General features: G+C 44.2%; 2 protein-coding genes across 4 annotated transcripts in view; one reads left to right on the top strand and one right to left on the bottom strand.

Moving 5' to 3' along the window:
* LOC135367258 (ATP-binding cassette sub-family B member 6-like) overlaps window positions 1-7,479 on the top strand; it is a 14,270-nt gene extending 6,791 nt beyond the window's left edge. Inside the window, exons 12-21 of the mRNA XM_064600433.1 lie at window positions 1,073-1,281; window positions 2,224-2,287; window positions 2,362-2,447; window positions 2,523-2,580; window positions 2,662-2,766; window positions 3,749-3,822; window positions 4,373-4,586; window positions 5,865-5,959; window positions 6,489-6,557; window positions 6,625-7,479. Of these exons, the coding sequence (XP_064456503.1) occupies window positions 1,073-1,281; window positions 2,224-2,287; window positions 2,362-2,447; window positions 2,523-2,580; window positions 2,662-2,766; window positions 3,749-3,822; window positions 4,373-4,586; window positions 5,865-5,959; window positions 6,489-6,557; window positions 6,625-6,727 (1,077 nt within the window). The 3' untranslated portion in view covers window positions 6,728-7,479. The remainder of the gene's footprint in view (window positions 1-1,072; window positions 1,282-2,223; window positions 2,288-2,361; window positions 2,448-2,522; window positions 2,581-2,661; window positions 2,767-3,748; window positions 3,823-4,372; window positions 4,587-5,864; window positions 5,960-6,488; window positions 6,558-6,624) is intronic.
* Window positions 6,933-14,220, bottom strand: LOC135367261 (sorting nexin-4-like). Of its 3 annotated transcripts, none has more exons than XM_064600436.1 (12): window positions 14,026-14,220; window positions 13,796-13,893; window positions 13,144-13,267; window positions 12,983-13,060; window positions 12,256-12,431; window positions 11,593-11,665; window positions 10,653-10,873; window positions 9,213-9,303; window positions 9,112-9,135; window positions 8,932-9,068; window positions 8,232-8,346; window positions 6,933-7,054 (listed from the first exon to the last, which is right to left on the bottom strand). In XM_064600436.1, exons 1-12 carry the CDS (start codon window positions 14,077-14,079, stop codon window positions 7,007-7,009), a joined length of 1,239 nt encoding a protein of 412 aa, XP_064456506.1. In that variant the 5' UTR covers window positions 14,080-14,220; the 3' UTR covers window positions 6,933-7,006. The 3 variants fall into 3 exon arrangements, with proteins under 3 accessions (XP_064456506.1, XP_064456507.1, XP_064456508.1); XM_064600437.1 differs by having other exon boundaries at window positions 8,932-9,044; window positions 14,026-14,219; XM_064600438.1 differs by lacking the exon at window positions 9,112-9,135 and having other exon boundaries at window positions 8,932-9,044; window positions 14,026-14,217.

The following is a 14,220-nucleotide window of genomic DNA, read 5'->3' as shown; positions in this document are numbered from 1 at the left end:
AAGAAACCTGAGGCTAAGAAGGCGGAACAGCAAAGAATCGACAAGTTCGCCACAAAGAGACAGCTGCCACGTACTCGTAAAGAAGCATTGGATGTCAAAGTGGCACGCATGATAGCCCTAGACTACCAACCGTACCGTGTGGTCGAGGATCGCGGGTTTCGAGAACTTCTGCCCGAAGCGGTACCAGACTACTGCCCTGCTTCAAGAACGACGCTATCCCGGACGCTAGTACCGAAACTCTTTCACGACAGAAGGTGAGAAGTTCAAGCAGAACTCGAAACCGCCTTACAAAATGGTGTTGAGTCCATGTCATTCACGTCCGACATGTGGACGTCACGCTCGAACGCCAGCTTCATAAGCCTAACGTGCCACTTCGTCGATCACAGCTTTCAAGTGAAGCGGTACAACTTGGACACGCGTAGTTTTTCGGGAAGGCATACTGCGACGCAAATATCATCGGTTCTCCGCGACATGGTGAAAGACTGGAACGTACCACTGGATAAATTTCCAATCTACATCCAGGCTAGCACGCAAGTACCTCGCCATTCCAGCAACGTCAGCTTCCTGTGAACGGGCATTCTCAGCAGCAGGAAATGTTGCTACACCATGCAGAGCTGCCTTACTCCCTGAGCATGTCAGGCAGCTGACATTTCTGCACGACAACCTGTGAACTGTTGAACAACAACTGAACAGAGTATTCCAGTGTGCTTAGACTGGACTAAGAAGTGTTGTGTTAAGTGTACCTTAGTGCGCCAAGACTGCCTGAATTTAAAACCAAGTGAAGGTTCAACTATTTCAGTGTGTTTGAGAGTCTCCAAAATGTACATTTGTGGGAAGAAAATAAATAAGAAATGTGTGACGTGTTAGTTCTTATTACTCGAAAGTATTCGAAATCCTGATTCCAACTATTCGTACTCGATTCGCAGTGAACTTTAGATATTCGAAAACTATTCGCAGTGGATTTTAAATATTCGAAAACTATTCGCAGTCTAGAATTTGGTACTCGCACACCCCTATTATATAGCGTTACGGCACAGGACAGAATGCTTCCTTTCGTGTTTTTACCCTGCAGGTGGCAGAATGGCGTACGAACGCCTCTTTGAACCTGCTAAACATCATTCAAACGGTTGTGATCTCCTTGGGTACTCTAACGGGAACTTTGTTGTGTGCCCACATGGTGGTGACACATCAAAGTGGACTGACCGTAGGAGACTATGTTCTGTTTCTCACCTACATCATGCAGCTCTATCAGCCTCTCAACTTCCTTGGCACATATTACCGGTAAGACGGTCATATCAAACCTTCATGTCTCTGTTACAAATTCGAGCAGGAGGACAAGTTCAAAGGATGGTGCGAAAGAAAATAGAAATGATGCTCTGCCGTACGTACAGTTTGTTGCCCTAATGGGCAATGTACGGTGAAGACCTTGATACTAGTATGTTCGTGGCCAGATTCTTACACCACAGCTGAATCTCCTTGTTGCAGAAATAGAAGGTTAGTCCAGCAAACATTACACATTTTGCACACATTACGCATTGTAAAAATAGAAGATTGTGTTTATCCTGCATCAAAGTTTGCAGGCTTATTTGCCATTTTCATTGGAAGTTTTTGAGAGTGTTATGGTCATGTAGAGAAAAAAATAAAAATAAGAAATAAAAATCACACAAAAACAATTTTTTCTTGTGTGTGCTTCTCGTCGAGATCGCCACACAAAGGTGGCGCTGCCCACAACAATGCGACATGCTAACGTTATGCACTAATCTTCTTCTGCTGTGTGTTGATGCCACCCGCGTGTAGTGATACGAAACTGAAGCGCACACAGGAAAGAACGTCAGCTTTTGAGCGAGACGGGCCATAGAAAATGCCTGGTGTGTGATTTTGCTTGATCTTTAATTTTTTTTCCACGTGACCATAATGCCCGCAAAAAATTCAAACAAAACTTCAGATAAATGGCTATCAGTCTGCAAACTTTGTTGCATGATAAACACAGTCTTTTATTTTTACAATGTGATCAAAATATGTAACGTTTGCTAGACTAACATGAAGAGATAAGGGAGAGTGAAGTGAAGAAGCTAAAAGTGGAATACATAAAAAATTTGAAACAGCAGTGACTGTGTGAGCTGGCAACAGTGACACTCACAGTTCGAAAAGTGGCTGGCAGGTGGCAGCGCAGTAGAAGTGTAAAGATAGCAGCCCATGCTGATCTTTTTTTTTTTTTTCCAGCATGATACAAAGGTCGTTCATCGACATGGAGAACATGTTCGAATTACTCAGCATCAGGCCGGAGGTACACTTTAACTTCAGTTATGGTTAATTAACATTAATTAATTTAATTAAAATTAATATTAACATCAATTCCAGGTTGTCGACGCAGTGAACGCACCGACGTTAAAAGTCACTAAAGGTGTGATCAAAGTGGACAAAGTGTGTTTTTCCTATGAGCCTGAGTAAGCGACTTCATTTCTTTCAAGTCTTCATATCCTTTGCCACAGTGCTCTACATAATGGGCAATATTGTTTCAGGCGTCCCATTCTGAAAAACATCTCCTTTGATGTGCCAGCTGGGAGAACTATGGCCATCGTACGCACAGCCTTTGGAAATCTAATAACTGCCTCGACTAATTAATCGTAACAAAATTAATTATACCTTTCGTGCTTTCAGGTGGGGCCCTCAGGGGCAGGGAAGAGTACAATAATTCGACTCCTGCTACGCCTGTACAATGTGCAAAGCGGAAATATCTACATTGATGACCAAGACATTGCTACGGTCGGTTGATTGATTTGCTCTTCAGATATGCTGGAATACTAGCAGACTGATTTTTCAGATGCCGATTATTCAGACTTGTTCGATACTTCGGACTCCCACGAGGGAAGGGGGATTTTGCGACTGTTTTCCTGGGCATATCGGGCTCGATTTCCCAGACCAAAACGCATGCGGTGAAGCACCAACACCACTATTTTTGGCACCGCGGTGGCAACTTCAAAACTGCCATTCTGGATTTCACACTTGGATTGGATTGGCAATTGGAATCCTAGGCCAGACTGCTCTAAAACTTCTGAACCGTACCTCTAGGTGGCGCTGCCGGTGCGTCGGCACTTTCGGGAGTTGAGTCGGGGCTCTCTCCCGCGCTTGTTTGTGCACGCTGCTGCCGTTAGTCAGCTTTCCACGCTATAGGCATGTCTGTGCGTTAAATTTTGCAGCCGGAAAGTTTGCAACTGTCCATAACCGTCGACCGCAGGCATGGTGAACGTACAGCATTACAGTAGCCGACTGATTTTTCTGACTACAAGCACCAACATGACTATTTTGGGCACTGTGGCTTTGCAACCACCTTGCAACCAACTTTGCAACCACCATTTTGGATTGTGTGCTTGGATTGGATTGGTAATTGGAATCCTAGGCGAGACAGGTATAACACTTTCGAGCCGTACCACTAGGTGACGCCGCAGCGATGACACTTTTAGGAGTCAGGTGTTTGCAGGCGCCACATGCGGCAGGCTTTCAGACTTTTTTTCCAGCCACCACCAAGTCCAGAAAATTGGTTGACTACTGTAGTTGTTGAAAACACCGTGTGGCTGATCAAGCCGTAATCAAACATGATGACCGTTGGCGTCACTAGATTCCCCCATGTGGTCGTACCTAAAATGGGTAAACTGCGCAAAAAATATTTGGAGATGCAATTTTCCTGGTCTGTCACCTTTTAAGAAAGATGAAACTTCGCACGTATCCAAACAACCTTTTCTTGCAGGTGAAACAGCGCTCGCTCCGACAAGCCATCGGTATTGTTCCTCAAGACACGGTGCTTTTTAACAACGACATCAGGTGAAGGCAAAGGCTCTGCAGCTTATTATAATGAGGTCCTCCTGAAATTAGTACATACTGTGAAAAGGCTAATCTGAACCATCAAAGTGTCAGCAGAATGACGTGCACAACAGCAAAGCAGAGTTTCTATCAGTTAGAGTTGCCAGATGAACGCAGTATGTATGTATATCGTTACTTTGTAAGTGTCGCTGTACTGTAAAGCTGTCAATGTGCTCTGCAAAAGGCACTTTGGGAATGCTGCCGTGTTGTGACTTACCGCCCTTTGAGTAACCAGCTTTCGATGTGCACAGCGTCGCAGTTAATGGATATCGATTGCATACCATGTATCAGAATTTCCACGTTCTGTTACATAATCTAACAACCTCACCTACACGTGTATGGGGTTGCCACCAGGCCGGTTATTTTCGCGCTCTGCCGGTTGCCGGTAAGAAGGTGATACCGGCAGCCTTTTGCCGAATCTGAGAACGGCACTTAACCCGAAAAAGGTCACTCCCTAATTACGTACTCGATCATCAGATTAACAGAGTCAATTAATCGCCATCAAAAACAGGTACAACATCCGTTACGGCCGGGTAGATGCGAGCGACACCGAAGTTGAGGACGCGGCACGCGCGGCAGAGCTGCACGACCAGATCCAGGGCTTCCCTCAGGGTTACAACACCATCGTAGGTGAAAGAGGACTGAAGTTGTCTGGTGGAGAAAAACAACGAGTCGCCATTGCTCGCACCATACTGAAGGCACCTGCCATCATACTGCTTGATGAGGTACTGTGGAGCTCAATGAATCAACATTGCTGCATGCGTGCACGTTTAAAGCGACGGTGGCATCCATTCCGGTCGATTTCAAAACTACGCTGCTGGTGTAATACTCCATCTGACCACGGCATCGAATATCTCGGAATATGGTGGCGCAGTTTGACTGCCATTCGATGGAATACATGACGGGAGCAGATGCCGGATGCTGAGAGTACGCAGGAATTCCCTCTCTGGAAAAACGCGAAAACGCCATTCCCTACACCACCAATCAGAGCAGGTCCTCGAGAAAAGGGATACTGCGGAGGTGCAGGTGTCTAGACGGTGCCTTTTTTTTTTTGTAAAAAAAAAATCCGTGTTAGCAGCGCGGAGCAACTGCGGCTATGAGCGGCGTGCAGTCGTGGACAGATGGAGAGAGGACAGCAGGAAGGGGTTGGGGGACAGGGGGAGGGTTAGTATGCGTACTGGGCCGACTTCAGGGGGAACTGTGCCGACATTCGTCTCGAAAGTCTTTGGAAAACCCAGGGAAAACCTGAGAGATCACATCCGGTGCTAGGATTCGAACTTGTATCGCCTCCCAGTCTTGGCGTGGAAAGTGATCATACTAACCACTATGCCACGGGGGCTGGTGACCCCCTCATTCCTCCTATTTAGGGAGTGACGTCACGCTCATCTCGTTGTCGCCGGAGCCTCCGCAGCTGCAGAAGCAGCGCTGATCTTTAGAAATTCATTTAATATTTAGTATTTGAGCACTCTTCAGACGAAAAAATTAACAACGTAGATTATCAGCCGATGCCAAGCATAGCGGTATCTGTGTCGCAGATGTATTTCTGGATGTTGACTGTCCCTTTAAGCACTGTAGTAGAACAAACTGAAAGCCAGTACTGGTATACTGCATTGTGTATGGATAGAGTAAGTGGATGGACAAATGACAGATGTATCGTATGACAGATGTATCGTGTGTGTGTGCCAGCACCTGCTGCTACAATTTCATACTATATTTGGTTGGCATTTGCAAGAAAACTATACAACATTGTTCGTTGTATTCGCCTTCACCCACCCACCTTCAGCCACCTCTTATACCTCGACATTATAGATGCAAATTTGCACGGGAATAAACTAATTTTGACTACGCTAGCTATATATATAAAAAAAAAAATTGCTGTAAATGGCATTGTTCTACAGAGATCTAACTGTGTGTAACGATGCTGAACAGTTTGAAGCGATAATTAGACAGAGTACATGGGGCAGCTGTAATTGATGTGTCATCCTCGACATCATTGCACCCAGGCTACGTCATCTCTCGATACAAAGACTGAGCGAAACATCCAGGCATCCCTTGACAGGATTTGCAGCAATAGGACAACGCTCATTGTAGCACACAGGTGAGCACTTTCTCCTTGCCTTAGTTTCTGCCTTAACTTGATGATGATGATGATGGGATGAAGGAGAAATGGGCTGTGTCCTTAGTTTTTTGCCAGGCCATTGTATATAACTGCCTCAGTTTCTCTACCCAGTCTCAATGCTCCTTAATTTCTATGTGGACTTTGTATCTACCTTCCTTCCACATTGTTTATATTGGCCTCGATTATTACCTAAACTTATTTCCTTTCACTTTTATTTCAACTTATTTCATCGTTAATTTCTTAGGCAATTTGAGGCTTTGTATGTATTTGTCCTTTCTATGTTGTTCCAGCCTCAGAACATCAGTTCTCCGATGTTCTTCATTATTTCCTCTCTTCCTTGTTTCCTCCTTTCTTCTACACTACACTACACTGTCTACCTTATTGTCTACTTTCCTTCTACTTTATGTCTGCCTCAGTGTCTACCTAACCTTACTGACTACCCTCCTTGATTTCTACTTCAGCGTAGTAGTACAGAGGCAGCTGGCTAAAAGTGGTTTGTATCTTCCAGGCTATCGACTGTGATTCATGCGGACCAGATCTTAGTTCTTCGTGAGGGAGAGATTACAGAAGCTGGAAGGTATGTCGTTGATTGAATTGTAATCGATACTTTTTCCACCCTCTTGTATGTTTATTTTTTTTTCTAGTCACGAGGAACTACTTGAACTGGGTGGACTTTATGCTGAAATGTGGAGCCAACAACAGAGAAAAGGAGAGGTACTGCCGGATGAAGGTATCGAAGAGTCATGAGTGAGTGAGTGAGATTGGGAAAGGGAAGGACTGAAATGAGTGTGTTTCAAAACTGTTATAGTATTTTTCGTCCTTTTGTTACGTTGAGACTCTTCTGGAGTTTTGTACATGTTGCTTTTACAAGCTTGTGAGTGGTGGCATATTTTTAGTTATGTCACATGAATTGTGTGTTAACGATTCTGTAGTGATTTTGAGAACTCTTACGTTGTGTGTACATCAATAAACAATGTTTAATGGAAGACAAAGGAATGTGCACGTGGTGAGATTCAGCAACGATCCTTACATCTTCTCAAAACACTCGTGTAGGCTTCTCCACACTGACAGTGCCTGAAATGGTTAGTCAAGTATCGTTATTACTATATTGTTATTGCCACCTAATGGGTATGAATAAATGGGTAATGCACATTTCACCCCACCTCAGCTTTTCCTTAATCCATGTTGTAAATCTAAGAATTGTTGCAGTTGCCACTGGCTGTTTGTGTTTCACCATACTATATGTACATACTTTTTCTAACTACTATAAGGGTTCAGTATTATTTACAGTTTCATTCATTATAATGCCCCTTGCATTATGATTTCTTAAATGTCAATCATCACCGTTCAGCACACGTGAATTTTAAAGCTTTATCTCTCTTCATATTTTATTTCTACTAAAACTGTTTCCTTCTCAAAGTGGCTATGGACATCAGTTCTGAAAATGTACTGCCCACTTGCACTTTTGTAGTAAACAGCATACTGGCCATTCTCTACGACCTTTGAATTCTTTGTCAAGTGTAGCATACTTTCGATGTGGAATGAACATTATCTGTCGTCGTTCAATAATACCACGGTTGGACAGTGCACAGTGCCTTCCTGCACTTATTTTATGATATGCAGAAGTGTGTAAGACGCTTGCTATGTGCATTTGCACAGCAATCGTGTAACTATAAGTAGAGCGTTGAAGTTTAGGGTTTAACCGGATTCTTCCCCGAATTTGCACACCACCGTTACATCACCGTTTGTACCGTACGGACTTGCAAAACAGGTGACTGGGTTACCTACGCACTGTCCTGCAATCGTATCACTCTGAGGAAGGAATGCGATGGAGCGTGTTCGGAGCGTGTTCCATAAACTTTTGTCCATCACTGTACCGAACCAGTACAGTTAGTTTGAGTAACTGAGCCCGATTTCTCAAACATTTGCGTGTATTTAGAGCATGCGTGTATTTTTCCCCCCGATTCTCACCCAAATCAATAAAAATAAACCCAATTTAAAAATTTACCTAAATAAATAATACATATAAAAAAAAACATTTCCAGAAAAATTCAGGCTCTAACTACATGTTGCCATCGATAACCTTACAGACTGGCTTCATTTTTTCAAATCCGGGTAATTACAGCAACTGTTCCGCTCTGCAAATTTGCACCGATTACTTCTGCATATTTGAAACCACTAAATTAATTGATTAAAAAATTAAGGAACCGATTGCATAACAGAGGTATATATATATAACGATAATACTCACATCATTACAAAGCTTCATCTGTGTGATGACGTACAAGATCAGGGCTTCCCTAACGTCCGCATCCTTCTGCTCCTGAAACTGTTTCATTTCGGCGCGGGCCTTTTCGCAGAATTCCCTGCGCGGGTCAAGGCAGTATTTTGTGGACATTATTCACAAAGTCAATGAGCCGATTAACTACTATTTGCATTATTCACATTTTGTCACTATCCTCCTTTTGTAAGCAACAAGCAGGACTGCTTCTTCTAAAAAACAGTGTCTACAATGTTTCAGATGCAATGGCAGCTACGTATCATGCAGAACCATTGTGTAGAGTTGAACAAAATTCACTTTTAAAGCAATCGATTTATAGGACCTATCACTGCAGACTGTATAGGAGCATGTGTCAGTGTCCATGTGACCAAAAATTTACTGCCAACAATGGCCCTACACAAAAACTACCACAGTAGAACATCTTTAGCACAGTGCCCAAATACAATAGATTTTTTTTATATACATAACTTACAAACATAACGCTAAAAAATCTCCGACACCGGAACACTCGGACTTGACTCTCCCTGTACGCTCGACGTCTGCTATTAACGACGTCCGCAGGTGACTTTGGAAAGCGGATCGATCCACAGTAAAGGACCGTTATATGTTACTGTCTACTTACTTAGCATACTTAATAGTAACAGGGACCCTTCAAGGGGGAAGTACGTACTGTTTCTCTTGCGAAAGCAGGTGAATCTGCCCGTGAAGACTTTGCACCTGCTGATCTGGACTAGCAGACGTACTAGTGGGACTCAGCAGGCGGGACACCAGGCCACTGCTTCCCTGGAACAGACAACCTTCTGCTACCTACAAGAGCACTATGTAGAATGTCTTATGCTTCAGGAAATACCTGTTCACCAACTTCCTCGAAAGACTGAGAGATGGAAACAAGAGTGATGACAGAGAGACAGAAACTGTGTATGTGTGCAGTCGTCTGCAAGCTTCACTCACTGTTTGGCTCTTTTGCGTCTCCCTAGCTGTGGACAGGGCCTCTTTCTTCTCCAGCTCGTACTGCAGCACGTCGTGATGTTTACACACTGCACTGGAGGGGTGTACAGGTTTGACCTTTTTAATGAGGTTTTTAATCGAGGTCAAGCACAAACGATAGTACATCCTCATTAATAGTGCAAAATTGTAAATTAGTTTTTGACGGCACTACTAATTCTACCATTAAAAGGTACTAATGATTGCCATTAATAGTTACCCTTCCTGCTAGTGATGTCACCAGTGACATTACAGCTAGTGCTTTCGGCATGTTCCGAAGGATGCCAAGAAACTCATGTTGAATTTTTTTTGTTTTTGCAAATTTGGTATATTAAAAAAAATAACAATAAATTTGACAGTACAACAAATTTGTTTTTCGGTACTACAGACTGTTGACATCAGCAGCAGCACTTTCAACATATAGTAAGCACTGCAGTCTGGCAGTATCAATTGCACTGTTGTAGATACTAGATCTTGTGGTATCGATGGCACTGCATGACAGAAGAAGGGACGTCCCTTGTACTAGTACTAACGACAAAAATGATTTCCTCATGAAGATTTCCTCATCGCACCAGGGGTGGCAGTAATTGCGTTCGGGAACGATACCATATTTTTTCCAGCGTTATTATTAAGGTTGACAGGAGCTGTACATGCATGTCTCGTCACATGGGCATCTGAACATTCTGTCAGCTGCATGAACCAAGGAACACATGCTTAGCACATGTGGGGATAAACTACCTGCTGTGCACACTCATGTCATGTTCAACTTAAGAAGGGAAAGAAATCTAGTCCGTCAACTACATACGCCATTGGAGATAAGGACATGCAATAGCAGCTGCATGAACCAAGGAACACATGCTTAGCACATGTGGGGATAAACTACCTGCTGTGCACACTCATGTCATGTTCAACTTAAGAAGGGAAAGAAATCTAGTCCGTCAACTACATACGCCATTGGAGATAAGGACATGCAATAGCGCGCCAGGAGAAATACTGCAGCGCCATCAGTAGGGGAGCGCACTTTCTGCTGCAGCGTAGCGTCATGCGGCCAGTCCTAACAGCCAATACGGAAGCAGAGTGTGTATAGTGGATTACATTATCTGGCACAGGAGGGAGTGTGACCTCTCTGCGTCCAGCCATCCTATCTGCGGCGCGGTAATATATTTTGAGAGCTGACGGACTAGATTTCTTTTCCTTCTTAAGTTGAACACGACTATAAGCTTGTATTCCTCATGTTAAAACGCTATGGGTGATCTAACATTCCACTGCAATCGAAAGCAGATCTTTGTTCTTTTTATCTTGCACTGTTCCTTTAAAAGGACTACCTGTAGTAAGTTTTTCTCAAGACTTTCTGGTCACGGCCGAAGAAGTCGCGATGTCTGTGCAGGGTGTACAGCGCATGCTCACTTGAGGGACTCTGTGTAGAAGAGGTACTCCTTGAGGCGATCGGCCACTGGTTCTTGTTCCTCCAGCCACGGCAGAGCGCACTGAGCCAGTTTGTCCATGAACTGCCCAGCGCGCTGGAAGGAATCTCCGCAGGCTCCTCGCTCCAGCCGACTCCATTCACTCAGCACTCGGCCATAATTTTGGTGCAGCTGGTGCAGCCCATACGTTCGGTCGGACAATTTCTGCGAATAGCCTCGCATTAGTCACATGACATGCGTTTCAACTGCAAGTTTTCTTCCAATTGTTGTTGTTGTTGGTTTGCTCTGACAACCTAAAGAATTGCACTGTGCAAGAGTCATGTGACTTGTCATCCTATCACTGAAATTTCATTGTATATGTACACTTAAGGGCACATGTTTAGGAAGTGCCAAACACCATGTGTCAGACAAGATAACATATAAGACACAAAAAGGGTTAAAAATTGGGCTGTTCGGTTTTCTAGAATCACGATTAAAAGCGTTAAAACCCCAGTGCCGGGCCACAACGCTTTTAATCATGATTCTAGAAAACCGAACAGCCCAATTTTTAACCCTTTTTGATCAGTGCAATGTGTCTTGTCTTTTTTAGCTTCCCGGCACTGGGGTGTTAACGCTTTTAATCATGATATCAGACACGCCCTTTGAGGGGGAATTGCTTGCAAACACATAAGCTACATGCATGCCTACAGACTTGTACAGTAACGGTAAGACTTGTATGGAACACGTAAGAGCAAGTACGATAATGCTCGTACGTGCCCGTCTGTTGAGATATCCCCTCACACCGCCTTGACTTCTACTATTATAAGAGTTGAATTTTTCCATTGTGACATCCATCCATGTGGTTTACTATAAACAGTCTACACCACAATAGCTACGAGGCATTGACACAAACCAGAATAAGTAGGTGCTGGATCGAAACTTACGGCACGTATTCTGAGCACGTTGGATATGCTGGACTGGAGCTCACTGCTGTAGCTTTTCATTTCTTCAAATTCTCTGCAAATCAACAACCTTTGCAGTCATGACTTCACTCGCCCCAGCCGCCATCGCGTCACATCTGTATTAGATATCGATTGGTCGTCATGAGTAAAGCCCTTTGCTTCCTACGGTGAAAACTTAGCTTTTCCGCGAAGTGGGATTTACAGATCTGGGGGATTACACGGGTAAGAGAAAATAAGCAAAAAAAAAAAAAAAAGTGCAGCATTCTCCCAAGATCGCAGACAGACTAATCCAACATGCTTTTCCAGCCCTTCATAACTTTACAGTGCACGAAGAAAACTTGACTCAAACTCTGTCAATCTCTCTCTCTCCGGGCATTGCCGTCGTTACCTTTCGGCACATTCAGCTGTGTAAGCGGCGCCATCATCAGTGGTGTCAAGCACTGCAGTCGTGACCGATCGGGTTCAAGCCACGAAAATGTCGCGGGTCGATTGAAATCCGTACATAATCCTGCAAGGCATCGAGTATGTTCCACGATTCCGAGGGAAGCAGCAGGTTCCGCGAGAGGCGGCCAAGCCCGCGAGATTTTGCAGAATCGCGGAAAGCTCGGGGCTCTAGTCAGTGGCAGCACGCATTGGAAAACTTACGTGTTAGGGCTTTTGAGACGCATATAAGCGCTGAACGAACGTAGAGCATTGTCAGCCCTCTGCAGAAGGCCCGCAGTGACTAGGCTATCGCGCCAGCTGGCATCTTTCATCAAGAATAAGAGGAAGGCTTGGGCTGCGCACAAACCGTTGTGGTTGCTGAGCCGTCGCAGGAAGTTCTGAAACGCGGAAACAACACGGTTGGGCCAGTATGTTTTGATTTAATGCTATAAGCTAATGCAACTGACAACATGCAACAGAAGTACACTTTGATATTAATGGGAGACTTTGCGAGGATTCGAAAAAAAAAAAAAAATAGCTGAGCATCATACCGAACACGGACCACTCCCTTGATACTGAATACAACATTCGCATTCATTTTGTGCGAGTGATTAATTCGTAAATGATGACAATACCAAACCAAAACCAAAATGCAAAGTCACCCAGCATTGTCGTCTGCTACGAAGCTCGCGTTCTTCCATGACGGGTGACGTCGGCAGTGTTGCTTTCAGCGCCCTCTTGCTTCACAGAGACAAGGCACTCACTTCGTAATAATTCGTTTGAATAAAATCTGCGCACTTTGGGAACACGATACTTCGTATGTATGTTCCTGACACCCTAAGGGTTACCGCTACGTCACAATCTATGTGGTGATTTTGCTGCGGAGTCCCGCTTTAAACACTTCCTCAGTTTCATTTTAGTTAACATTCCTATCTTGGAAGACGATTACCTCGAGACCCACTCTCCTCCGCTCAACAAAGTCTGGGTCCAGCCTGTCCGCAGGAAGCCGTTGCCAGCGGTACATGACCTGAAACACAGTAACACCTTCATTTTCCAAAAGCCTGGTGCATGAAACTCTAACCTGCACCACACTTATAAGACAATGTATACCTTTTTCTCTGGCAATGGTGGAATCACAACGTACGGGTAGCCCTCCTGGAGGTGAAGTCGTAGACATTCGAAGTCGCTGTATCGTCTCCAGACGACGTAAAGTGTCTGTTTAGGCTCCCTGATACTGGAGCACAGCGATTACTATTACAGTACGTACTGCTGAGTGCTGGCACTGATTAAAATAATTGAGCAACTCAAACAACAAACTTATTTTTACTGTTTTCGCAACGCTATCAGGAACTCTTCGTTAATCCTACACAGAACTTCACCACATAACTGGAGGCCAGCCACTGCACAGAATGATACCGTTATGGCTCGTGATTTGTGGAAAAAGCGGGGGGTACGCCTTTTTGTGACAACTAACATAACTGCCTAAGTGTCACAAAAAGACCTCCCGTTTTTAACCAGTCGGGGCAGAACAATGTCATTTGGGATGATGGTTTGGCTAAGGGTGTGCATGTGGTTAAGTTCTGCTTTAAGAGTGCACATGGTTTTTCTTTTTTGCATAATTTATGTATTGACATATTTCAGGTGAGGTGCACGTATTTTAGCTATTTAGCCCCTGGCCACGAAACTCCCTATTCATTCATCATTCAAAGAAAAGTTGTTATTGTAGCTTTGAAGTCCTGGGATCAACTGGACGTATTCTCACACTGTTTCCACTTGGTAGGCGACGTAGATGTCCTGGAGAGGTACCGCACTTCCAGAGCAACGCCGTTCGGTTTCCGTGAGGTTGATTTCTTCTATTTTCTAGGTGGGAAATTGAGTAAAACATGTTTTCGGTCTAACACAAGCGTACAGGCCGCAACATCTTTCACGAAAGCAGTATTTTCAATCAAACCGTGTGGCAACAACGAGAGGAGTATTCCACAGCTCTCTTACATATGGCGATGGCTGCTCGGAAGCAGCTTCATCAGGCGCCTTTTCGTCGGACATGATACGACGTTGAAAGCAAGGCTATACTTCTATAATGCCAATAAATATGACAGAATAAGTGCGTGAACTATGGGCTGCAAGCCAAGAGCGGGGGCGTTTTCGTGTTTATGTATTGATGCCGATACCTCCACGACTTGCGTT

The sequence above is a fragment of the Ornithodoros turicata genome, chromosome 8 (genome assembly GCF_037126465.1).
Source record: "Ornithodoros turicata isolate Travis chromosome 8, ASM3712646v1, whole genome shotgun sequence".
In the NCBI taxonomy this organism is placed as follows: domain Eukaryota; kingdom Metazoa; phylum Arthropoda; class Arachnida; order Ixodida; family Argasidae; genus Ornithodoros; species Ornithodoros turicata.
This window is presented reverse-complemented; position numbering and strand designations above follow the sequence as displayed.

What these genes read in the sequence shown, in the direction of transcription:
- LOC135367261 (XM_064600436.1), bottom strand. Translation starts at nt 14,079, where the DNA reads ATGTCCGACGAAAAGGCGCCTGATGAAGCTGCTTCCGAGCAGCCATCG. An exon ending in AGACGCAAAAGAGCCAAACA is followed by an intron (nt 9,136 to 9,212) that starts GTGAGTGAAGCT and finishes TCCATCTCTCAG; the next exon opens with TCTTTCGAGGAAGTTGGTGA. An exon ending in CTGCTTTCGCAAGAGAAACA is followed by an intron (nt 8,347 to 8,931) that starts GTACGTACTTCC and finishes TGACCCGCGCAG; the next exon opens with GGAATTCTGCGAAAAGGCCC.